The sequence below is a fragment of the Microcaecilia unicolor genome, chromosome 7 (genome assembly GCF_901765095.1).
Source record: "Microcaecilia unicolor chromosome 7, aMicUni1.1, whole genome shotgun sequence".
NCBI classification, from domain to species: domain Eukaryota; kingdom Metazoa; phylum Chordata; class Amphibia; order Gymnophiona; family Siphonopidae; genus Microcaecilia; species Microcaecilia unicolor.
The window spans coordinates 223,990,247-224,016,610 of record NC_044037.1 but is presented as its reverse complement, the minus strand read 5'-3'; the positions used below and the strand labels follow the sequence as shown (position 1 = coordinate 224,016,610).

Here is a 26,364-nt window from a genome sequence, read left to right as displayed (position 1 = left end):
CCAATACGTTAGCATTTAACTTTCAAAAAGGAGAATATGATAAAATAAGAATTGTGAAAAAAGTGAGAGGAGCAGCTGAGAAGGTTAAAAATTTACATCAGGCGTGGACGCTATTCAAAAATATCATCCTGGAAGCCCAGGCCAGTTATATTCCATGTATTAGAAAAGGAGGCAGGAAGGCCAAACGACTGCTGGCATGGTTAAAAAAGTGGGGTGAAGGAAGCTATTAGAGCTAAAAAAAAAAATCCTTCAGAAAAAAAGAATGATCTGACTTGACTGAAAACAATAAGAAACAGCATAAGGAATGGCATGTCAAATGCAAAGTGCTGATATGGAAGGCAAAGAGATTTTGTGAAAATAAAATAATAAAAGATTGTGTTGGAGGCAAAAAGCACATAGTAAAAACTTTAGGTATATTAGAAGCAAGAAGCCATCAAACAAATCAGTTGGATCGCTAGATGACTGAGGGGTAACAGAGGCACTCAGGAATGACAAAGCCATAGCAGAGATTAAATGAATTCTTTGCTTCGGTCTTCACAGAGGAAGATTTGGGAGAGATACCGGTGCCAGAAATGGTATTCAAAGCTAACATGTCAGAGAAACTGACTCAAATCTCCATAAACCTGGAAGATGTAATAGGACAATTTGACAAACTGAAGGGTAGCAAATCGCCTGGACCGGATGGTATTTATCCCAGAGTACTGATAGAATTAAAAAATGAACATACAGAACTATTGTTAGTAATATGTAATTTATCTTTAAAATCCAGCATGATACCAGAGGATTGGAGGGTAGCCAATGTAACACCGATTTTTAAAAAGCTTCCAGAGGTGACCTGGGAAATTATAGACCGGTGAGCCCGACATCAGTACCAGGCAAAATGGTAGACACTAAAAGAACAAAATTACAGAGCATATTCATAAGCATGGATTAATGAGACAAAGCCAACATGGATTTAGCGAAGAGAAATCTTGCCTCGTCAATCTACTACACTTCTTTGAAGGGGTGAACAAACATGTGGATAAAGGTGAGCCAGTCGATATTGTGTATCTGGATTTTGAAAAGGCATTTAACAAGGTACCTCATGAAAGACTCCTGAGGAAACTGGAGTCATGGGATAGGAGGTAGTGTTCTGTTGTGGATTAAAAACTGGTTAAAAGATAGAAAACAGAGTAGGTTTAAATGGTCAGCATTGTCAATGGAGAAGGGTAAATAGTGGGGTACCCCAGAGGTCTGCTGCTTTCTAACATTTATAAATCTAGAAACGGGAGTAATTAGTGAGGTAGTTAAATTTGATGACAACACAAAGTTATTCAAAGATGTTAAATTGCAAAAGGATTATGAAAAATGACAAGAGGACCTTATGAGACTGGGCATCTAAATGGCAGATGACATTTAATGTGAGCAAGTGCAAAGTGATGCATGTGGGAAAGAGGAACCCAAATTATAGTTATGTAATGCAAGGTTCCACAATAGGAGTCATCGACCAGGAAAAGGATCTAGGCATTATCATTGATATGATGCTGAAACCCTCTGCTCAGTGTGTGGCGGCGGCTAAGAAAGCAAATAGAATGTTAGGTATTATTAGGAAAGGAATGGAAAAAAAAAATGAGGACGTTATAATGCCTTTGTATCGCTCCATGGTGAAGATTGGCACATGTTAATAACTAGACTGGGGCACTATTCTATATCTCTGGACCTTTGCTTTCTTCACAGGTTAAAAAAAAACCCAACTTGTTTCACGCCTCTAGATACAATGGCTCCACAGACAGTCTTCAGGATTATCAACAGTAAACATACATGAGATAGGTAAGCATATACTGTGCCTTCAATGTACGCAAATTCCTCTTGCACATATTCAACATTGGATATCCTGAAAACCGAACTGGTTGCGAGATCAAAAGGACAGATATGGGAACTACTGACTTTGGACATGGCTGTAATACAGAACGGCATGCATGCAACTTTAAGCAGAGCAGACTACTCAAGTTCAGCATTTTTCAAAGTATAGAGAAGAGGGGCAGCGGGAAGCAATTTTCAAAAAACTGTCCACAATCATGCAAACCCTTTGGGTAAAAATACCCAGTTTTCAAAAAGAAAAATATGTGTATATTTTCACTTTGAAAATTGTCATGGAAAAAAGTACAAGGCATCTATATCTACTTTTTCTATGGCTAGTTTTTTCTAAAGCAAACTTCTGCAATTTTTTCCTGTACCGAGCAACACCCCCACACACAATACAGTGCACCATGCACAGCTTTACCCTCACTGAGGGCCAGATGCACTAAACTTAACGAGCCATTAACGTGGGTTTTAAACTGGTTCTAGCCAGTTTAACGTGCAAGTAGTAAACCAGGACATGTACAAAAGGGCATTTTCCTATCACAGTAGCAGCTAACGAAAACGGAATGCAGACGAGCAAATTAGTATTATAATGTGTATAAATCGTATTGTAATGAGATGCACTATTGTTTTCCGATCCCTTTATCGTGGAAAACCTAACGGGAGGTCTGCATCTCTCGTTGGGGCTGTGAGGGAATCGGAAGGAAAAAAATTCTTGTGAGCTCCAAAAACGCGAAAGTCTGAAAAAAAAAATGTCCTGCTTGGCAAGGACGTCCTTCTAAAGTGCCTAACATGGACGTCCTTCACTCATAAAACAAAAAAGGATGTCCCTGACGAGCACTTGGACGTTTTCAGCTTTCTCCCGCAGGTCTTCTACAAATCAAAGGTCATTTGCCCTCCCATGCCCTAGGTCGGCAACTTCATAGATGTTACACAACAGAATTCTCAGTTGATGATCTAATTGATTTATGTCTTTTTGGTTCCAGAGGCAACAGAACACATGCTTGGGGTAATTATCTATCTTATTGGGACCATATACATAGGTAGAAACAGGTATAACTTCGGCAACAAAGTGCTTGTCCATCATTGTAATAAACCAATAAACCAATGAAAAGAAGAAGTTAGAAAAACTTTGCTGACACCCAGGAAAGAACACCATAAACCATTGTAGTTTTTTTTTTTTTTTTTTTACAGAAGAGTCTGAGGCTAGGAGAGTATTTGAACTGTACTACATTCACCAAAGGAACATCAAAGCATGGTATTTCATTGGGCTCAGCTTTACACCGTCCTAGCACATAAAACCAAAACCCGTCTCCCAGGCAAACATCCATAAAAACACACGCTTCAAAAATGCGACAATCTGGGGGGAAAAAAGTCCTGCTCGTCAGGGACGTCCTTCTAAAGTGCTTAACATGGACGTCCTTCACGCACAAAAACAAAAAAGGACATCCCTGACGAGCACTTGGAAGTTTGCAGCTTTCTCCCGCAGGTGAAACCAACCCCAGCCCCATCATCCAGCTGCCCAGACAACTGAGGTAGGCTCCACACTGCGCTCTGGTAATGTTCTCTGGGTACTGGAGAAAGGGCATTGGGAGGGGGGGGAGATATGTCAATGTAATACTATTTATGTACTAGAGAATGGGGGTCTCATATGGGTGTAATGCTGGCTATGTACAGCAGGACAGGTGTATGATACGTGTATGATGTTCTCTATGTATTGGGAAAAGAAGGTGTCTGGAGAAAGGGGGTGTCTGATCGAGTGTAATGCTGGCTGTGTACTGCAGGACGGGAGTCTGTACTTGTGTAATGTTCTCTATGTATGGGGGGGGGGGGGGTCTGATACGGGTGTAATGTCCGGGGTTAAGTAGAAGCAGCCACGGCCAAGGAGCAGCAGGTCCAGGCTGTGCCGCCCCCTTCTTGCCGGCCAGGTGCTTCTTCAGGAGCAGCTGTAGCCGGTTCTTCTCCAAAGTGCCCTCCGATCGGGCCCGCCGGCTGCTCGCGTCCCAGAAGGAGCAGCGCCCTGGCTTGCCCTTGGTCCCCGGGAAGGGAGCGTCCGGTCAGGGGCAAAGGGGGGCAGGCTTCCTCATCGCCAACTGAAGCTCCTTGAGAGGACTAATGGATGACTGAGGGCTCCCCCCCCCACGGCCTCTCAGCCAATCACAGCGCGTTTAGCTGACACCCGTGACAGCTAAACGTGCTGTGATTGGCAGAGAGAGACCTGGAGGAGGGGCGCAATTGAAAGGGACGTCCAAATACTCCTCGCACATCCCGATTCTCTCTGGCGGTGGTCGTAAGAAAAACACGTCCAAGAAGAACACCTATCAAAAAATCTACAGGAAAAAAAAATCCCGTTGGGACCACCTTTTTTTTTTTTGGGACATGAAGCCGTCTTTGGCATGCGCAGAGCAGCCAGTATAACGACTGGCTGCTCTGCGCATGTCCAGCTGGCTTCCGAGGAAATCCCATGCAAATGAGCTAGCAGCGACCAGCTCGTTTGCATGTGATTTCCTTGATGCATGCCCGTTTCTTACCGATTCGCTAAGGAATCGGTAAGGGAAAGGCTTTAACGATTTTTTTAGTGCATCTACCCCTGACAGTAATTTTCAAACAGCTTGGGCCTCAAGTCCTCTGAAGTGAAATGCTGTACTTCATCTCAGATAACCCTGCTGCTCCTTCACAGGATCCTTACTCCAGCCCTAATCCAAGGACCAGGACAGGGTATTAGCCCAGAAATCCTGTACACTACATACCTATCCACAGGAAAAAGACTAATCCCGAAAATATGAGCACCCACTTTTCTCAAAATACTACTACTACTATTTATCATTTCTATAGCGCTACAAGGCATGCGCAGCACTGTACACCAAACACAAAAAGACAGTCCCTGCTCAAAGAGCTTACAATCTAAATAAGACAGGTAAACAGAACAATTAAGGGTAAGGGAATAATAGGTGAGGTTAAGGCCAGGGCAAGTGAGAAGTGATTAGGAGTCAAAAGCAGTGGTAAAGAGGTGGGCTTTAAGTTTGGACTTGCCCCATCCTTGGCCACCTTTAAATCTAGACTGAAAACCCACCTCTTTAACATTGCTTTTGACTCGTAACCACTCGCCTCCACCTACCCTCCTCTCTTCCTTCCCGTTCACATTAATTGATTTGATTTGCTTACTTTATTTATTTTTTGTCTATTAGATTGTAAGCTCTTTGAGCAGGGACTGTCTTTCTTCTATGTTTGTACAGCGCTGCGTATGCCTTGTAGCGCTATAGAAATGCTAAATAGTAGTAGTAGTAGTAGTAGTAGTAGAAAACGGCCAAAGACGGGGCCAGACGCACAGGCTCAAGAAGTCTATTCCAGGCGTAGGGTGCTGCAAGGCAAAAGGAACGGAGTCTAGAATTAGCAGTAGAGGAGTAGGGGACGGATAAGAGAGATTTATCTACAGAACTATTGTCTATTAGATTGTAAGCTCTTTGAGCAGGGACTGTCTTTCTTCTGTGTTTGTACAGCGCTGCGTACACTTTGTAGCGCTCTAGAAATGTTAAATAGTAGTAGTAGTAGAACTGAGTACACGAGGGGTGGGGAGAGACGAGAGTGGAGAGGTACTGGGGAGCAGCAGAATGAATACACTCATAGAGAAGCTTGAACTGAACGGAAACGGATAGGGAGCCAGTGAAGTGACTTAAGGAGGGGGCTAAAATAATGTCCTTACTGTCGCTTTCTCTAACATGCACACATCCCCCCATTCCCCTCCCCCTTAATTTAAGCAGTACCTCCAAAGGCAGCACTAATGACTACTATAGATTCTATAAAACCCTGTATAGCTCCCATTTAAAAAAAAAAAGGTCCTAAAAGCCGAGCCTTCAGACAGAGAAAAAAAACTAACTCTGGCCGGCTACCTCCGCTCACGTAGCTTACCTTCTTGATATTAGATTTGGAAGCCGGATGGAAATCCTTTTTACACATGAAGTTGGCGAATGACTTCCCCATAGTTGCAACTAGCGTCAAACAGCTCAGCAACGAGCAGCAACCCCCGAAAACCAAACAGAAATATCAAAGAACGCTATATACTTCCGGTTCAAGGGTCCTGAGGCGCCGCTGTGTTTCAAGCCTCGCTTTGGAATGTAATTAGATTGATACGTCAAGAAAAGGAGGTATATTTATCTGACTGACATCTGCACCGCAATGTACATGACAACTCAAACGTAGACTCAGTTCGCTTATGATATTTGTATTTCGCGCAGAAATTGTCAGTAAAAGCACTCTTTCACCCTCTGCTTAGGTTATACTGGTGCCAAGATTTCATCTCAAGTTGTCGAGAGTGGCCAATCGTAAAATGGCGACACTTCTGCGCCACGGCGTTGGCTTCAGTCCATTTTCTGTGTTCGTTTTCTCTTCCCCCCACCCCCCGGTGACTGTTCCATTACAGGTGGACTATCTCAGTCGGTTTTTACTTCCAGTTCTGGGGTGAGCCCAAACAGCACCCTCTGTTAGCCCTGCGGGTAAGTCAAATGACAGCAAGTATATGCGTGGACTCGGAGTCGTGGACGTGGTGAGTTACAGAATAAAGATAGAATGTGAAATGGTATAGTCCATATCGCCCTGTACTTTCGGTGATAATGGTATGTCCCAGTAGCTGCAAGGTGCCATTTGCAGATATAAAGGTCACTTGTAAGTTGTTGTTGGTACTGTTTTCTGTAATGTTTGTATAGTATTCTTATGTGATTTTCAGGTCTCACTGAGACAAAGGGTTGGCCTGTGAAATTCTTCTCCGACCAGAATGCCATTTTGTTCTTCTTTGTGATATGCTTTACTTTTGTTTGTGGAACTTTGGCGTATTTCAATGTTCTCTTATGCTGTGTATTAAGAGCGGTACTTTAAGTATCAAACCATAAACCATAGCTCTTCTCTCCGCATTTTTATATCACCAACATTGGAAAGTTACTCCGACTCTTTGTCTCCTGAATAGAATGGAGGGTATAGTAGAGGACCCTCATCTTACCTGTTTACTTTTGTGCAAAGCTATGCTGATTGCCAAACGCTGTCTTTTATTGCAATGCATTAAAGATACTCCACCGTTCATTATGCAATGGAGAAATCAGATGCATGAACTTTATTATTATTACATTTGTATTTTTAACTGATTATAGGTCAGTTCAAGATGGCTTATAAACCTATCGTGTGTGAGGGAGTATGCAGTGGGATCCGTCTTTTACCTATTTCCGCTACAGTTCTTATTTTAAAAGTTAGAAATAGGTTCTTCTACTAATTATGTCTTAAGTGCCCTGCAGGGTTCTCGGGATGCCCACAATGAATGTTCATTATAAATTTGCATACAAGGGAGGCAGGGTCCAAGAAAACAGCAAGGCAAAAACTACTACTACTACTTAACATTTCTAAAGTGCTACTAGGGTTATGCAGCGCTGTACAATTTAACAAAGAGGGACGGTCCCAGCTCGAAGAGCTTACAATATAAGAGACAAGTGAACGGTCAGTCCGATAGGGGCGGTCAAATTGGGGCAGTCTGGATTTAATGAAGGTAAGAGTTAGGTGCCGAGCGCAGCATTGAAGAGGTGGGTTTTAAGCAAAGACTTGAAGATGGGCAGGGAGGGGGCTTGGCGTAAGGGCTCAGGAAGGTTGTTCCAAGCATAGGGTAAGGCGAGGCAGAATGAGCGGAGCCTAGAGTTGGCAGTGGTGGAGAAGGGAACAGAGAGGAGGGATTTGTCCTGTGAACGGAGGTTACGGGTGGGAACGTAAGGGGAGATGAGGGTAGAAAGGTAGTGAGGGACAGCAGACTGAGTGCATTTGTAGGTAAGAAGGAGTAGCTTGAATTGAATACGGTATCTGATTGGAAGCCAGTGAAGTGACCTGAGGAGAGGGGTGATATGAGTATATCGGTTCTGGCGGAATATGAGACTTGCAGCAGAGTTCTGAACAGATTGGGTCAGTATAAGGCAACCTCATACTTGCAATCCACTTTTTAGTGCTCATTATTGGATGCCAATGATGAGTAATAGTAAGGTCCAGGAATTCCGACCTGTTTAAGGATTCTGAATACCTACAACCTTAAACAGTCTGCAATCAGAGTACTAACCATATATTTGTTGAGCCCATAACAATGCTCAATTGAAACCACTGTTCCTTCCCACTGAGATAGATACATTAGATTATCTCCCCATGCACTATGCTACAGATACAATAGAAGCCATAGAAAGACCTGAAAGTATTTATTAGCATGATCCACCTGAAATTGCTATTACCCATATACCTATACTTCATGAGATTTTGTAGATGAACTCATGGATTTGTCCCATTCATAAAACCTCAAGAGAGATGACATCAGGATTAAGCCCAAGGGGTGGGGTAATATAAAGGGAATTCCATATGCCCAAAAATATACCACCTAAGAATGAAGTTTCCTGTCTTGCACCATACCTTCTAGCAATTTGTAAGACCAAAACTCCCCCTCTTGTTTGATAGCTTGCCACCTTCTGGAATGGATGATGACAAGCTTGACGAGCTTTGTGTCACCCCTCCTCAGAGGGGGTGACAAGTGGGGAATGTATAATTATGGTACAGCCAGAGACCCCCCCCACTGGAATGGTGGAGGGCCCAGTCATAGAGCTCAGGCCATTACAGACCTTGGCTGAGTCAGAAATCTGATGGCTGACATAACTGGGAGCTTACTGGAAAAGTATGGCCTAGTTTGTAGCCCGGATTGAGGCCTAAAAGTTAAGTTAATAGATATGGAAACAAAATGGAAGCCCGTATCTGTTACAAAGTGGAATTTTCTGTAATGTAAGTTAGAAAAACAAGTTGAGCAATGCCAGGTGCAGAGAAAATAAGGAACTTGCTGTCCAAGAGAGGAGGGAGACTTTCCTGTGAGCAGGGTCTTGCTTAAGAAGCGAGCTAAAGATAAAACCATGTTAGCAAGATAGAAGCTACTCATTAGCATGAGCCAATCAGTGACAACCATGACATTAGCATAGATCCAATCAGGTATATCTACTGTCATATTACCCATACCCATATCCTGAGGGCACCTATAAAAATCCGGGTATTTCCTGGTTTGAGTTAGAGAGAATAGGGTTGCCACTCTCTCTCCAAGGGAAACCAATGTGTCCAGCAGAATTGACAAATTACCTAATTGCTTTCCCTTGTAAAACCTCTAATTGGTAAAAGAAATTATAAAAGATTAGCAAATAATTAACACCTGTTTGCAGCTTATCATATTCCTATAATTAATTGATTGTACATGCCTGTTGTCAATCACTGATTTGACTTGTACCTTGGCGAATAAACTCCTCATTCCAAATGATGATTTGTGGGCTTCACTCAATGATCGAAGGCCGTAAGTATAAATGCATTGTATAACTTGTAATCTAAATCCAGTTTGTCATAAGGTTGGTATCTTTTCCTTAGACCTAACGTCTCCCTTAGAGGCAATAACTCCTCGAGTACTAGTGCTATTTAGAGATGGAGTCAGATTTAAGGTCACTCCAGCCTTCTTGGGGGGGCTCGGGACCCCCCAATTCTCAACAATGGCTAAGTGGGAGGCCGGTGAGGAGTAAGTTGCAATAGTCAAGGCGAGAGGTAATGAGAGCGTGGACAAGAGTTCGGGTGGTGTGTTCAGAGAGGAAAGGGTGAATTTTGCTGATGTTAAAGAGGAAGAAGCGGCAGGTCTTGGCTATCTGTTGGATAGGTGAAGAGAAGGAGAGGGAGGAGTCAAAGATGACTCCGAGGTTGCAGGCAGATGAGATGGGGAGGATGAGGGTGTTATCAACTGAGATAGAAAGTGGAGGAAGAGGAGATGTGGGTTTTGGTGGAAAGACGATGAGCTCAGTCTTGGACATGTTCAGTTTCAGGTGGCGGTTGGACATCCAGGCGGCAATGTCGGATAAGCAGGCTGATACCATTGCTTGGGTCTCTGCAGTGATGTCTGGTGTGGAGAGATATAGCTGGGTGTCATCGGCATAGAGATGATACTGGAAACCATGAGATGAGATCAGGGAGCCCAGGGAAGAGGTGTAGATTGAGAAGAGAAGGGGTCCAAGGACAGATCCCTGGGGGACACCAACAGACAGGGGGATAGGGGTGGAGGAAGATCCATGAGAGTGAACTCTGAAGGTGCGGTGGGAGAGATAGGAGGAGAACCAGGAGAGGACAGAGCCCTGGAACCCAAATGAGGACAGTGTGGCAAGAAGTAAGTCATGATTGACAGTGTCAAAAGCGGCGGATAGATCAAGGAGGATGAGGATGGAGTAGTGGCCTCTGGATTTGGCGAGGAACAGGTCATTGCAGACTTTAGAGAGTGTGTGAGGGAGTATGCAGTGGGATCCGTCTTTTACCTATTTCCGCTACAGTGCTTATTTTAAAAGTTAGAAATAGGTTCTTCTACTAATTATGTCTTAAGTGCCCTGCAGGGTTCTCGGGATGCCCACAGTGAATGTTCATTATAAATTTGCATACAAGGGAGGCAGGGTCCAAGAAAACAGCAAGGCAAAAACGATCTGCAAACTCCAAGATGGAAGGACAAAAAAAGCAGATCAGTCAAAGAAAATAGTTTATTGAATGACAACCATACAAGGGAGGCAGTGCACGCAAATTTATAATGAACATTCATTGTGGATATCTTGAAAACAAAACTGAATTGGTGTGTTCTGAGAGCTGGTTTGAGAACCCCTACCCTAGTGTACTGGGGTGTTGAAGTTTTTCCTCACTCAGAGTGATTTGGTTTCGTGTGCTGTTTGTCTTTTGAAGAAATAAAAATTAGGACTGTGAGTCCTTTTCTGCTCTATATATGACCCCTAATGTGGTCATCTGCTGAAACATGGCCCGTCAGGTCCTATATGACTAAACATTCTTTGACGCACCCAGTTCATTTGAGAGAAGAGAGGAAAACAATGCTTGCTTGCTTTGTTCTCTTCTCTCGTATAAATTCAAATACTAGGATTGTCCAAAAGTGTTGAACTGGGTTGCTTGGTAGCTTATTGACTAGGGGCTGCTTTTACAAAGCCACACTAGCGATTCTGGTGCAGTAAATGCGACGAAGCCTATTCAGTTCCTATGGGCTTCTTTGCATTTGCTGCACGGGAATTGCTAGTGCGACTTTGTAAAAGGAGTCCTATTACAGATATCAAATTTTTAAATCTGTAAGTATCTTTATTGCACCACAGAAAGGATACACAAGCAAGAAATAAGGAAATAAACAAAATGCCAACAACAATATACAAACAGAAGCATACATCAAAGTGGTACCAAAAATATTGAATGTACTCCTTGAATCCCCAATTCCTTAACCCCCTCCATATTCCCCATCCCCTCTCTTCCCTTCTCCACCCCCTCCCAGTTGCACAGAATGATACTATCCTCTCTTCAAATACCACTATAGGAGCAGACTAAGACAGGAAGGACTATGTAGAACAGCAAGATAAACCTCATAACCGGAGGGCATTCAACAAAGTTGAGCGCACTCACATCTGGAGAGTATCCAAATAGGGAGCCCACAACTTGAGAAAATGTTTTTTTCACCCTGGGCCCTCTAGTTTCAACAGTTAAGTCTTTCCATTAGATATATGCCCAAACAACCTCATGAAGTCGGCCCCCCAACAATTTATAATGGACCTAACTAACCATCCAGCTTATTTTCAAAAGTGATAGCCGGCCATCTTCCGACACAAATCGGGAGATGGCCGGCCATCTCCTAAAACCTGCCAAATCGGTATAATCGAAAGCCGATTTTTGGACACACTTGCCGGCATTCCGTCGCGGAGGCGGCTAAACTTCAAGGGGGCGTGTCGGCAGGGTAGTGAAGGCGGGATGTGGGCGTGCTTACGAGATGGCCGGCTTCAGCTGATAATGGAAAAAAGAAAACCGGCGATGACGAGCATTTGGCCGGTTTTACTTGGTCTATTTATTTTCACAACCAAGTCTCAAAAAGATGCCCAAACTGACCAGATGACCACTGGAAGGAATTGGGGATGACCTCCCCATACTCCTCCAGTGGTCACCAACCCCCTCCCACCCCAAAAAAAACTTTAAAACATTTCCTTCCTAGGAGGGCCAGTCGGCCAGCTCGTAAAAAAAAAAAAAAAAGGATCTTGCTGATCAGTTATATTATGACTTACTTGTTCTGGAGTGCTGTATTTTGTGATACTGTTTTGAGAAATGTTCAAGAAAGACTTCATACAAATGAAAAAAGTCCCTGCTGTGTATTTTCCCTTGATGGCCGTCCCTGACGTGCACTTCCCTTAATAGCCGTCTTTCTCTTGATGGCCGTCTTTCTCACCGAAAGTGCACTTCTCTTAATGGCCGGCTTTCTCCCCGAACAGGGAAATCAAAACAGTTTTTACTCACTGTTTTTTTAGTAGTAACAGGGGGATTTGAACCAGCCACCTCTGCATTACAAGAGCCATGATGTAACCACTTGGCCACAGCTCCACTTAGTTGGATGTCCCTCCCTTTTGATACCCCTTCAGGTCTCTCTCAGCCAATCACAGTGCATTAAGCTGTCTGTGAGTGGCTGAGAGAGACCTGGAGGGGTATAATCAAAAGGGAAGGCCATCAAGAGAAAGACGGCTATTAAGGGACGTGCACGTCAGGGACGGCCATCAAGGGAAAATGCACAGCAGGGACTTTTTTCATTTGTATGAAGTCTTTCTTGAACATTTCTCAAAACAGTATCACAAAATACAGCACTCCTGAACAAGTAAGTCATAATATAACTGATCAGCAAGATCTAAACATCCAGAAGTACCAGTGCACTACGAATGCTGGCCCCTCCCACGGTCAAATGCCTTGGATTTGGCCGGGTTTGAGATGGCCGGTTCCAGTTTCCATTATCGCTGAGAAACAAAGTCAGCCATCTCAAACCCGGCGATCTGTGGCATTTGGCCGGCCCCAACCGTATAATCGAAACAAAAGTTGGCCGGCCATCTTTTTCGATAATACGGTTCCGGCCAGCTGTTGCGGCGCCACCAAAATAGATCGCCAGCGATCAATTGCGCCGGTGCCGTTTGATAATGCCCCTCCATGTGAATTTCATGCTACAAAATGGACTCTTCCCAAAGGAGAAAGGTAATATTCTACTCACCCCCCATACCCAAGGATGCAAAGAAAAATACTAATGAACTAACGAACTATAGACCAGTAGCATCCATTCCCTTATTCACCAAAATAACAGAAGGCATGGTGACCAAACAACTCTCAGAGTATCTAAACAAGTTCTCGGTACTGCACGATTCCCAGTCAGGATTTTGCTGTAATCACAGTACGGAAACCGTACTAGTCACGCTTATAACCAAACTCAAACAATTGATAGCAAACGGCAACAACATACTACTGTTACAATTTGACATGTCAAGCGCATTTGACATGGTTGACCATGGAATTTTATTACACACCCTCGAATACTTCGGAATCAGAGGTAACGTTCTCAGATGGTTCAAGGGTTTCCTAACCACCCGCTCATATCAAGTGACATCAAACTCAACTACATCAGCCACATGGACACCTGAATGCAGAGTTCCACAGGGATCCCCCCTCTCACCGACCATATTCAACCTAATGATGACACCCTTGGCTAAGCTACTATCGAACCAGAATCTAAACCCATATATATATGCTGATGATGTAACAATCTTCATCCCATTCAAACACGATCTAAGAGAAATTTCCGACGAAATCAACCAAAGCCAACTCCTGGGCAGATGCATTTCGACTGAAACTAAATGCTGAAAAAACCCAATGCCTAGTACTCACCTCGCAATACAACAAGAAGGAATTTACCACCATCAACACACCTAATCTAAGTCTACCAGTCTCAGACACCCTAAAAATCTTTGGAGTCACCATTGACCGACACCTAACACTTAAGAATCATGCAAAAAACATAACTAAAAAGATGTTCCATTCAATGTGGAAACTAAAAAGAGTCAGACCATTTTTCCCAAGGAATGTCTTCCGCCACCTGGTACAATCACTGGTACTTAGTCATCTGGACTATTGTAGTTCACTCTACGCCGGCTGCAAAGAGCAAATACTCAAAAAAACTCCAGACAGCCTAGAACACGGCAGCCAGACTTATATACGGCAAACCAAAATACGAAAGCGCAACACCCCTTCGCGAAAAACTACACTGACTCCCACTCAAAGAACGCATCACGTTCAAACTCTGTACCTTGGTCCATAAAATCATCCATGGTGACGCCCCAGCCTACATGTCAGACCTAATAGAACTACCACCCAGAAATGCAAAAAAATCCTCCCGCACATTCCTCAATCTTCATCCTCCCAAATGTAAAGGCTTGAAATACAAATCAATGCATGCATCAACCTTTTCCTATACAAGCACACAGCTCTGGAACACACTGCCACATAACCTGAAAACGGTCTACGAAATGACCAATTTCCGCAAACTCCTGAAAACTTATCTCTTCGACAAAATATATCATAAAGAACAACACGCGAAACTCTACATTCTTTAAGATATCCAGGAATGTTCTTTAATGTCTTTTGCTTTCACACTATCATGCATCTAATGTCTATGCCTTTAACACTATCATGTATTTTACCATCATGTACCCAAAACTTCTGCAAAAACAAATGTATACTCTTTTCTATTACCAGTATTATGTATTTCACCATCATGTACCCAAAACTTGCTGTAAAACCAAATGTATATTTTTTTCTATTTCCAGTATCACAATGAATTGTAAGCCACATTGAGCCTGCAAAAAGGTGGGATAATGTGGGATACAAATGTAATAATAATAATAATAAAGTTCATGCATCTGATTTCTCCATTGCATAATGAACGGTGGAGTGTCTTTAATGCATTGCAATAAAAGACAGCGTTTGGCAATCAGCATAGCTTTGCACAAAAGTAAACAGGTAAGATGAGGGTCCTCTACTATACCCTCCATTCTATTCAGGAGACAAAGAGTCGGAGTAACTTCCCAATGTTGGTGATGCATTTGACCAAGATCCGTCCAGAGGTCCAGCCAAAACTAATGGGAGGACAGTCCCAAATGCAATGTTTATAAGTTGCAGTTATCACGCTATATTTAGGACAGGTTCCTCCTGAGGGGAGACCCATCTTCCGAGCTCTGGAAGTATGAACATAAGAATAGCTGTACTGGGTCAGACAATGGTCCATCCATCCTGCTTTCAGTAGTGGCCAATCCAGGTCACAAGTACATGTCAGAAACCCACTTAGTAAGCACTGTTCCATGCTACTAATCCCAGGGCAAGCAGTAGCTTCCCCCATGTCCATCTCAATAACAGATTATGGTCTTTTCCTCTAGGAACTTGTCTAAACCATTTTTAAACCCAGTTATGTTAGACGCTATTACTACATCGGCAATGAGTTCCAGAGCTTAACTATTCTTTGAGTGAAAAAATATTTCCTCCTATTTGTTTTAAAAGTATTTCCATGCAATGTAGAAGTACATAAGAAATGTACAATGTAGCTTCTGTAGCTGGACACTCTGCCTGTCATCGCCCATCTTGCAGACTTACTGAGGCACACTAAACATTAGAGACACCCATATATTCCTATAGACATTGCGGCTTTGAAGAAGACCCCCTGAATTTTTTAAAACATAGTGAGGGGCATAATCGAACGAAAACGTCTATCTCCATGGGCGTTTATCTCCGAGAACGGGTCCGTGAAGGGGCGGACCGAACCGCATTTTCGCAAAAAATAGGCGTCCATGTTTTATTCGACAATTTGTGAGCTGGGCGTTTTTGTTTTTCAGCGATAATGGAAATTGAAAGCGCCCAGCTCAAAAACGAATAAATCCAAGGCATTTGTTCGTGGGAGGGGCCAGGATTCGTAGTACACTGGTCCCCCTCACATGCCAGGACACCAACTGGGCACCCTAGGGGGCACTTTTACAAAAACAAAAAAAAAGGTAAAAGAGCTCCCAGGTGCATAGCACCCTTCCCTTGTGTGTTGAGCCCCCCAAATCCCCCTCAAAACCCACTGCCCACAAGTCTACACCATTACTATAGCCCTAAGAGGTGAAGGGGGGCACCTACATGTGGGTACAGTGGGTTTGGGGGGGTTGGACGACTAATAAGCATTAAGCAGCACAATTGTAACGGGGGGGGGGGGATGGGCCTGGGTCCACCTGCCTGAAGTCCACTGCACCCCCTAACAACTGCTCCAGGGACCTGCATACTGCTGCCAGGGAGGTGGGTATGACATTTGATGGTGAAAATAAAAAGTTGTGAAACATCATTTTTTTGTGGTGGGAGGGGGTTAGTGACCACTGGGGGAGTCAGGGGAGGTCATTCTTGATTCCCTCTGGGGGTAATCTGGTCATTTAGGGCACTTTTTGGGGCCTTATTCGTGAAAAAACAGGGTCCAGGAAAAGTGCCTTAAATTCTAGCTACAAACGCATACTTTTTTTCCATTATCGGCGAAAGGCGCCCATTTCTGTTCGGGTGATAACCATGCCCCAGTCCCGCCTTCACCACACCTCCGACATGCCCCCGTCAACTTTGTACGCTTCCGCGATGGAGTGCAGTTGAAAACGTCCAAGTTTGGCTTTCGATTATACCGCGTTATTCGTTTTTGTGAGATAAACGTCCATCTCCCGATTTAGGTCGGAACTTGGGCGTTTATCTCGTTCGATTATAAGCAGGAGTGTCTTGTAGTATGTGTTACAAAGAGAAATAATGGTTAAAAAAATAATGATTAAAAAAATTCCCCAAGGAATATAAGGTGATATTTTTATTGGACCAACAATACATTTTTGATAACTTTCAGAAGCTACAACTGCCTTCCTTAGCTTATATATGCTGGCACAATTTATAATGCAATGTTTCATTTTGTGCTATTGAATTTCAGTTTGAAACATGCTCCTTACTATTTTACCCCCCCCTGTTTACTAAAGCTTAGCTCGAGTGATGGGCCCTGCTGCAGATAACTCGAGCTAAGCTTTAGTAAATAACCCCCTTAGTTTGGTGGTCACTGGAAAATGAACTGGAAAAGTAGGGAATGTATTTTTTTGAGAAGTTTATTCTCTTGTAGTAGTAACTGTAGATCTCTATGATTTTAATTTGTTTTTGTAGCTGTAGCTTATGCTGATACATTGATGACCAGTGTTGTTCAAAGTACCAGGGGCTCTGTTTACTAAGGTGCGCTAGTGTTTTTAGCATGCCTACACTTAGCACAAGCACTAACCATGTAGGTGCCTATAGGGATATTGTAGGCACGTACATGGTTAACACACATTAAAAATGTTAACGCTGCTTAGTAAACAGGGCCCCAGGTCAAAGTACTTAAGTAAAGTAAAAATAATCTATATTTTAATACCTAAGCAAAAGTATAGTGAAGGACACATTAAAAATTTTACTTAAGTGAAAAGAAAAAAATAATTGCTTAATATAATACTTTTTGAGTAAAATGTAAACATGCTGCAACTGCAATAAATGTAACTATTATTGATGTTTTTATCTGAACAACTTTATTGCTCTACAATTCAATCCACTTTGATAGTCATTTTCAAAATTTAGTTTTACTAAAAGCACTCACGTGATTGTTCTTGTGAGTCATTAACCACCTTAGCTGTTAAGGTGTTCAACAACTGAAAGTGGATTGGTCTTCTGATAAAAAGCAGTTCCTTCAAATCAGGCTGCAATATTACTGATGCCTTCTGACAGGGTCTTAAGGTGTTGATCAAGGGAATCTCTGTCTGAAACACTTGACTTCCGTATAGCAAAGAACACTTTATCTTAATCATTGTCATTATAATCTACATTACAAGTAATACAGTCTAAGGGAACCCTTCAGTCTTAAGGACAGACAAGCAGACTTCCTCCGTAAAGATTCTATCAATCCAGTGGACAGTCACCCCAGTTCAAAATTTTCCATGGGATGACGTGCAGTCTGTTGTGGTTGAGACATGTGTCTGTTCACCAAGAATTGCAACCAGCTTCAGTTCTGCTTTAAGGTAGCCCAGCTCATCACTGTTCTGTTGCCTGGAGACCAGCAACCAGCTCCAAATCTACTTTAGACTCTCACTATTGAACATAAGTTGTAACCTTGTTCGCTACAATCTGTAACCAATTTATCCCGGTTTCATGTAAGCCACATGGAACCTACCAATAGGCGGGAAAATGTGGGATACAAACGCAATAAATAATAAATAAACAAAGGCAACTGCACTGTTCTCGTAGGCTGTATTCACTGAACAGCAAAATTGAAGATAAGATGATCCACTGTTTGCATGACAAGGTTTACAATAGCAAAATCCTGTTCCAGGTTTTGCTGCTTCATTTGGTTTACTGAGGACTCATCATTTATGTCTCATTCCCACTTTTATTTTTAACTGCAAGCATTAGATGTAACTGAGTAAACATAGTAACGATTGGTGACAGTATTGCTTAAGTATACTGTAAAAATAATGAATGTTTCCTGTACTTCTTTACCAGTAAAAGTGACAAAACATTTACTTAAGTACAGTAACTAGTTACATTTACTTAGGTTTTATACAACACTCTTGCTGAGATTTTTATGATTTTTGGAGAAAATCAAGCCATTTTTACAGCTCTTTCATTGCATTATATCCTTCAATCAGGGTATACCACAGAAAGTAAATTTTTTTGCATTACATTTTCAGTTTATAAACATCTGTTTAGAGAAAATCAACTGAAAGATGTTGCTACCTTTAACTGTGTGACACGTTCTGCCCCCACAGCTTGCGTGTGCGTGTTTACCTTCTGGCTGATATTCTTCTCACAGGCATAATTAGGCTGGGTACCAGAACTGAATATTTGGGCGTTTGTTAATGCCAGAAAGTTTTTGAGATGTGCCTGGCTTTGTGCCTTAGATATAGCTTCAACCCTATTGGTGATCTGCAGATACCCTAGCCCTTATGGGTAATCTGTTGCACCCCTTCCCTCCTTCTGTTGTCCCACTGCTGATTCTTGTGATCTTGGGTGAGTCACTTAACCCTTCATTGCTTTAGGTACAACCTTAGGGACCCTTTTATTTATTTGTTTGTTACATTTGTATCCCACATTTTTCGTGTTAGCACGCACTTACCACAAAATATGCTCAGGTATCCTGTGATAAGTTCCGAATCTGTGTGTGCTATCAGTATGCTAAACAATATTTTAAAATTTTTGTTGGTCTGGGGGTGGAGAGTAGGTGTTCCTGCGCTCCTCAGCGCAGCTACATTACTGCGCACTAACTGGCTAGTGCAGGATTACTGTGTGAGACTTTACCGCCTACAAAATAGGTGTTTGGTTAGTGCTCACACAGTAATTCTTTTTAATGGCTGCATGCTAATGACAACATTAGCGCGTGGCCATTAGTAGAAAAAAAATGGAAAATTGGCCATTTTCCTGCTGCAATGAAAATAGCCTTAGCGCATGGGAAGACCCCGTATAAGGGCCTGCTAAGGTCACTCTTTACCACAGTACCACAGCTTAGTAATAAGACCTCTTAGATTGTAAGCCTCTCAGAAATAAAAATATCTACTACTACTACTACTTAACATTTCTAGAGCGCTACTAGGGTTACGCAGCGCTGTACAAATTAACAATTAAGGACGGTCCCTGCTCGGAAGAGCTTACAATCTAAAGGACGAAATGTCAAGTTGGGGTAGATAAGTTTTCCTGAGAAGAGGTGAAGTGGTTAGGTGCCGAAGGCGATATTGAAGAGGTGGGCTTTGAGCATTGATTTGAAGATGGGTAGGGAGGGGGCACGGCGTATGGGCTCAGGGAGTTTGTTCCAGGCGTGGGGTGAGGTGAGACAGAAGGGGCGGAGCCTGGAGTTGGAGGTGATGGAGAAGGCTACTGAATGTGACCCATCCTGAGTTACTACTGAAAAAGGCATAAGCTAAATCCAAGATTTTTTCCCTTCCCCAAGGCATAGGCCTAATCTTCAGTCTCCTTAGCAGTAATACTAGCCTATCCTCAATACTCAAACTGCATACTTCTCATAGCTACCCCTGCTGATTGAGGCACCCACAGGCAGATTTGCCTCAGGGAATCAAGAGGGCAGATGGCATGCAGGATCTTCCATTACTGTTTGATAGCACTCTCCCATAAACTTACCCTTTTAATTCCTCTGTCCTCTCACATGATTCTTGATTTCTACTCTTCCAGCCTCTGTCTGGTTCTGTGGGATGCAGGACTTTATTCCTGGGACTACAATCCATCCTTCAGTTGTCTTGTATTAGGCTTGGATCACACTTAAGATAACTCTTCTCCGTTGGGTGTCATGCTTTAGGTATAACCTTGACTTTCTTTTACTTTGGTTATGGGCCTTGGTCAGCTTCCAGCCCCCACTAACGGTTGGAATGCTTCCTCTTTGTTGTCAGCTTGGCAGAAAGGGGAGGAGGAAAGACACTGTCCCTCCAAAAACTCTCCTATAATCTCTTATACCCAGTCATCAATACTGGGAAGCCAATTATTTATTTATTTATTTATTGCATTTGTATCCCACATTTTCCCACCTCTTTGCGGGCTCAATGTGGCTTACAATACATCATGATAGGTGGAAATATAGTAGAAAATAGACATTAGGTGTTACAGAAGGGTCTTGGGTAACATGATAATGAATAAAACATTAGTAATATAACAAGCATATATTATAAGACAGTTTTGAATATATGTGGAGGAGTGATGGATTTAAGGATAAGTTCATTATAATCAGGAAAATGAATAAAACAGGGTTCCGCTGTATATGATTTTTTAAGGTTTACAAATGCCATTTATTTTAAACCAAACTTTAGCACATATTGAAAATCTTGGGTACATCTTTAGCGCTGACTCATTTTCCTCTTCCTGGAAGCCATCATTGCAAAAAAACCTTTTAGGGCAGTTAGAAAGATTATGCAAATACCATGCAATATCACAGAACTGCAGTTCTCCTTCATAGAAAACCAAGCAGATTTCCAAAGTAATTAAAGCAATACATTGATGTCCTTTGGTGGAAAAGGTGTAAGCAAATTATGCAAACAAATGAAAACCCAGTTAAGTGAGCAGTGTAAATTAAATATTAAAAAAAAAAAATTTGACAAAATTGTGTTTTGTGGAAACTATTTGCATTTTATAAACAAAAAACAAAAATTGACAAAATTGTATTTTGTGGAAACTATTTGCATTTTTTAGAGAATTCCTACTCTGTTATGCAGGTCAGACAGTCAAAACCATACAGCATATACACCAAAGTCCCTCATAAATGCTACAGTACAAGACCACTCCCCATGAACAGTCAAAACTTCAAACCCTTCTTCTCCATACGTGCCCACCTATAGCTTAATCAGTCTGTGCCTTAATGCATGATATCATAGCTTACTTTAATGGCATTCTTAACTGGGTAGTTAAAATTCCCATGCAAATATAAACAAATCCAAAGCAAAGCTTGGCACCTCAGACCTTTGATATACAATAGTTTGCATTCAGATCTTATCCAATCACCCTATTAACTCACACATTGCCTGGCAGAGAATCAGCAAATGGTCAACTCCTAGAATCTACAAATGGGAGCCTAAATCTTTGCTAACCTTTCCAAGTTCCCTTTCAAGGCACAGGTAAGCTTATCTTACCCCACTGGCTCTAGCACATGGCATTCTCAATCGGGCCAGCTACCATCTTCCATGTTTTTTCCCTATTATCAGCCTTGCAGCAAGTAGTAATTTTCCACTAGTCTAGGGAAGGGAACTTGGGGATTGTCTTGTCGAAACCACCCCAAGAGACACCACACAGGAACCAATTAGACATCTACTCCTACATATTTTGATATTCTTACCCGTACTCCCAACCTGGAAAATTTTATTTTCCCATACTCCCACTATATGTAAAAAAAAGAAGCTGCAACTGTGCCACATCTCAAACAAAGAGGCGAGGCTGCCAACACTAACCCTTTATACAGCTTCAAAGGGGTAAAATAGGTCCAACTAAGAACTTGATACTGTGTTTGTCTACATGACACCACAAAGAAATGTACAACAGTGTTGATATACTTGCTTCCAGTTATCATCCCTGGGTGGAAAATGTCTGTCACGGCTCCCGCTGTGACTTAAGCCCCAGCTAACCTTCCGACGCAGTGGGGATGTTGGACTGGGTCGTACATTGCTCCTGTCCTGCTCCTTGGGTCCCACATAATTCTTGTGGAACTGTGCCCTGACATGCCTTCTTGCTTCCAGGTCAGCATGCTTTCGTAGGCCGTGCATGCTCTGAAATTCTGGCCATTTTAGCAGCAGTGTGCTGCAGTTCCGGGAGGTGGCTGAGGATCCACTTCTGCCCTCTGTGGTATTTGAGGGCGGTTCTTGCTTCCCACAGACACCTTCACAGCGAGATCTTCTTGTTCCTGTCTTGATGTTCCTGCCGAGGTCTCCAGCTTTGTTCCTGTTCCAGCCTTGCTATATTTCCTGACCATACTGTGGACCGTGGACCTTGCGTAGCCTAGCCTTGCTTCGGGCCAAGCTCCAGCCCTGCCTTGTCTCTGAATTCCTGCCAAGCTCCAGCCCTGCCTTGGACCTTTTATGTGAAGTTCACTGCAGTGTCTTCTAGGGTACCCCACTGCTCTGTTGGGATGTTTGTGTGGCCAGTCTTCTAAGAATGCTGGCCCCCCATACATCCCATACATTTTAAACATTTTTCTGGTTTGAAAATTGCTATGTTTGCGACTTGATTTTAGCAAAATGTCAAAAATTGGCTTTACATGTCATATCAAGTAAAGTGGTGTGGTAGCAATGTTAGTTACTTTTAAAACAGAAGAGAAAATAAGATGATACCTTTTGTATTGGACTAATACATTTTTTGATTAGCTTTCGAAAGTAACCGTTCTTCAGATTGGAAATAAGCAAATGTTGACAAATATCAGAATATATAAGTGAAACACAAAAGCATTCCAATATTTATTTTTGTTACATTTGTACCCTGCGCTTTCCCACTCATGGCAGGCTCAATGTGGCTTACATATTATATACAGGTACTTATTTGTACCTGGGGCAATGGAGGGTTAAGAGGCATATTTTCAAAGCACTTAGCCTTCCAAAGTTCCATAGAAACCTATGGAACTTTGGAAGGCTAAGTGCTTTGAAAATATGCCTCTATGTGACTTGCCCAGAGTCACAAGGAGCTGCCTGTGCCTGAAGTGGGAATTGAACTCAGTTCCTCAGTTCCCCAGGACCAGAGTCCACCACCCTAACCACTAGGCCACTCCAATATAGTCTCACAGGAAGAGGGTGGGGTGGGTTAGGTGAGAAACAGGGAGAGATGGGTGGGTGAGAGAAGGGAAAGATGGATGGCTGATAAGAGAGTGACAAAGCAGTATTATTTTATGGTTTCTAGTGGGATAGAAAACCCAGATCTTTCTGGTGAGTGTCAAAATATTTAATTATTTTTACCTCAAAGGTCTTGCATTCCTGGATTGTCTTAAGATTTCCTTTTAGTATTCTCACCATAAGATCATCGATGCAGTGTTCTGATTTTGTAAAGTGCTGTGTCCCACAGAGGTGGCATCCTGGTTGGCATTGGAATGTTTAATATTATGTCTATGTAAATTGAGCCTCATCTTTAGCATCTGACATGTTTCTCCAATCTAGCATCCTTCTTCACACTTTTTGCATTGAATGATAATATATCACATTTGAGGATGAGCATGTGAAGGATCCTCTTATGCTTAATGTTTTTCCCATGTGAGTGACTGTGGGATCCTGTGAGATGTGTTGGCACAGTTTGCAGCTAGGTATATTTCAGGGCCATATGCTATTTTCTTCTTTTGAGCTTGTATTGGGAGTTTGCTTTTTACTAATATATGTTTCAAATTAAGTGGCTGTTGGAAGGGTAGTGTTATCTGCAGCAAGGCCCATTTTATTCCCCTGCTGCAGATAACTCGAGCAAAGCTTTAGTAAAAGACCCCCTCGGTAATTCATCCTCCTGGAGTAGTGGCTATAGATCTTTTATGATTCTTCTCAATTTTTCTAGCTCTGGATTGTATGTCACTATAAGGGGGATTTTCTCTGTGGCTTTCTTCTCTTTGTACTGCAGTAGGTTTTCTCTAGGTATTTAAGAGAAGAAGCAATATTATTGGAGATTATTTTGGGGTTGTAGCCTTTTTGTTTGAAGGATTCAGTTAGGATTTTGAGGTGTTTATCTCTATCTCTTGGGTCAGAGCAGATACAGTGGTATCGTGTAGCTTGGCAGCGTATAATAGATTTTTTTTTGTATGTGAAAGGTGGAAGCTGGAGTTGTGGAGATAGCTGCATCATCTGTACGTAGGTTTTCTATATATCGATGTTTGTATATAGCCATTGCTGATGGAAACTGTGGTGTCTAGATAGTTGACTTTTCTCTGGGGAGTAATGAATTTTGAATTTGATTGTAGTATGGTACGTATTGAAGGAACTGTAAAATTGTTTGAGAGTCTCTTCCCCCTCAGTCCCAATCATGAAAATGTCATTAATGTATTGGTAGTATTATTAAGGGTTTAGTCTGATAGTACATAAGTACCGCCATACTGGGAAAAGGCCAAGGGTCCATCAAGCCCAGCATCCTGTCTCCGACAGCGGCCAATCCAGGCTTTAAGAACCCCCCCCCCCCCCCCCCCAAAAAAAAAATTTTTAAATAATGTTCAATGGACTTTTCCCTCAGGAATCTGTCCAAACCCCCTTTAAATTCTGTAAGGCCAGCTGCTGTCACTACATTCTCCGGCAATGAGTTCCAGAGTCTAACTACACGCTGAGTAAAGAAAAACTTTCTCCTATTTGTTTTAAATCTACCATATTCTAGCTTCATCTTGTGTCCCCTGGTTTTGTTGTTGTTTGAAAGTGTAAACAAACGCTTCACATCCGTCCGCTCTAATCCGCTCATTATCTTGTAGACTTCTATCATATCACCCCTCAGCCGCCTTTTCTCCAAGCTGAAGAGCCCTTGTCGTGGACAAGATGCTGGGCTCGATGGACCCTTGGTCTTTTCCCAGTATGGCATCTCTTATGTACTTATGTACTTATAACCTTCTCAGCCTTTCCTCATAGGGAAGTCGTTCCATTCCCTTTATCATTTTCGTCGCCCTTCTCTGCACCTTCTCTAATTCCTTTATATCTTTTTTGAGATATGTGTACAATAATGTCTCTTCCAGTTCTGCCATGAAGAGGTTAGCATATTATGGTGCCAACCTGGTGCCCATGGCATTGTCGATGATTTGCAGATAGATATCATTGTTAAAATGGAAATAGTTACAAAATTAATCAAATTCATTCTAATGGTTTCCGGTGAGTATTGGTGGTCCAGGGTAGATGTTTTTAGGAATTTATCACATGCAGCTATGCCATCTACATGGAGAATGTTGCTGTATAGTGTTTCTACATCCATTGTAACCAGAAGAGTACCTGGTGGTAGTTGCTTGATGTCATATCGAAAATGCCCCTTTTAACATTCAAAATAAATAAACCCATAATAGCACTAAATTTCTACATTCAAAAATTATTAAATGATAAAAATTAGTGCAGAAAGGTTTAAAACCATAGAATAAATAATAAAATCATAGTTGAGATATTTACGTATAAAATGCCTCATACTGATGTGAATGTAGTGAGTCACTCTGTATACCTTATGTTTTTATGATTTATTTTTATTATGCATATAGAACTATGTTATTTATTTATTTATTTATTCATTCATTCTGTGGTTTTAAATCCTTTTGTACTGATTTTTAAAGATTTTATCTACCTTTCATCATGTCTGCTTCTACAATTTCCTTCAAATATGTGGCATGTCATAGAAGTGGAAGGTTATCATGGGAGAGAATTATGTATTTGTCAGTAAAGTACAATTTTCTCATCCTCTTAAGGTGGAACTCTACAGGCATGGAACCTTGTTCCTGTGATACATTTGTGGCTCTGCCTCCTGCAACAATTGGAAACAGGGTTATATTTGGAAAAAATTCAGACAGACCTTGGGATGAAGTACAGGAAATAGTATATTTTCCTGCATCAACGTATGGTCCAGGAGAAGAACTTGAGGTAAGATTACCAGAACTGGAATAAATTCTGACTTCCCAGAATAGAGTACTGATTTGTACTTGGCAGTTTTGAATAATAAAATATGCCCATTTTGGCCCAGCATCGTGGAATGGGGGCTCTAAGTTTGACTTCCCTCATCATTCACAGCCACTCAGGCCTGCATGTTCTTGGACTTGGGAAAGGAATAAAGATGGTTATGCCTTCTATAGCAGTTTCTGCTGGCAGATGAGTGAGTTTGAAGATGTGCCTTGCTTAAAGCCATTGCTTTTTTTGTAGAAAAAAAGGTGCTGGTACTCATTATGGGCGGGGTCACCACATGTGACTCCACCCCCATGATAACCACACCCACATTAGCCACACCCCTTATACCAGCCATGACGCATATAAACAGACATCATTGAAAATAATATACTAGCATAGGAGAAAAAAAATAATGTGATCTGTTTTCATTATAAATGATTTCTGTAAGCTGTTAAAGCTCCAGTATACCCAGTGCAAAATAAGACAGCCGATGTAAATTCTCAGATTGGACATATTCCAAACA

The 26,364-nt window shown here is 42.1% G+C and overlaps 2 protein-coding genes across 3 annotated transcripts in view; one reads left to right on the top strand and one right to left on the bottom strand.

Annotated features, from left to right (window-relative positions):
- Positions 1-5,922, bottom strand: part of CIR1 (corepressor interacting with RBPJ, 1) — a 69,064-nt gene extending 63,142 nt beyond the window's left edge. Inside the window, exon 1 of the mRNA XM_030209119.1 lies at positions 5,752-5,922. Coding sequence (XP_030064979.1) covers positions 5,752-5,823 — 72 coding nt within the window. The 5' untranslated portion in view covers positions 5,824-5,922. The remainder of the gene's footprint in view (positions 1-5,751) is intronic.
- A 328-nt stretch (positions 5,923-6,250) lies between these two features.
- SCRN3 (secernin 3) overlaps positions 6,251-26,364 on the top strand; it is a 62,868-nt gene continuing 42,754 nt past the window's right edge. The window contains exons 1-2 of one of the 2 annotated variants that reach the window (XM_030209120.1): positions 6,251-6,335; positions 25,649-25,820. In XM_030209120.1, the coding sequence (XP_030064980.1) occupies positions 25,665-25,820 (156 nt within the window). In that variant the 5' untranslated portion in view covers positions 6,251-6,335; positions 25,649-25,664. Of the gene's footprint in view, positions 6,336-6,452; positions 6,505-25,648; positions 25,821-26,364 lie in introns of those variants that run through there. The other variant, XM_030209122.1, reaches the window with a different exon arrangement.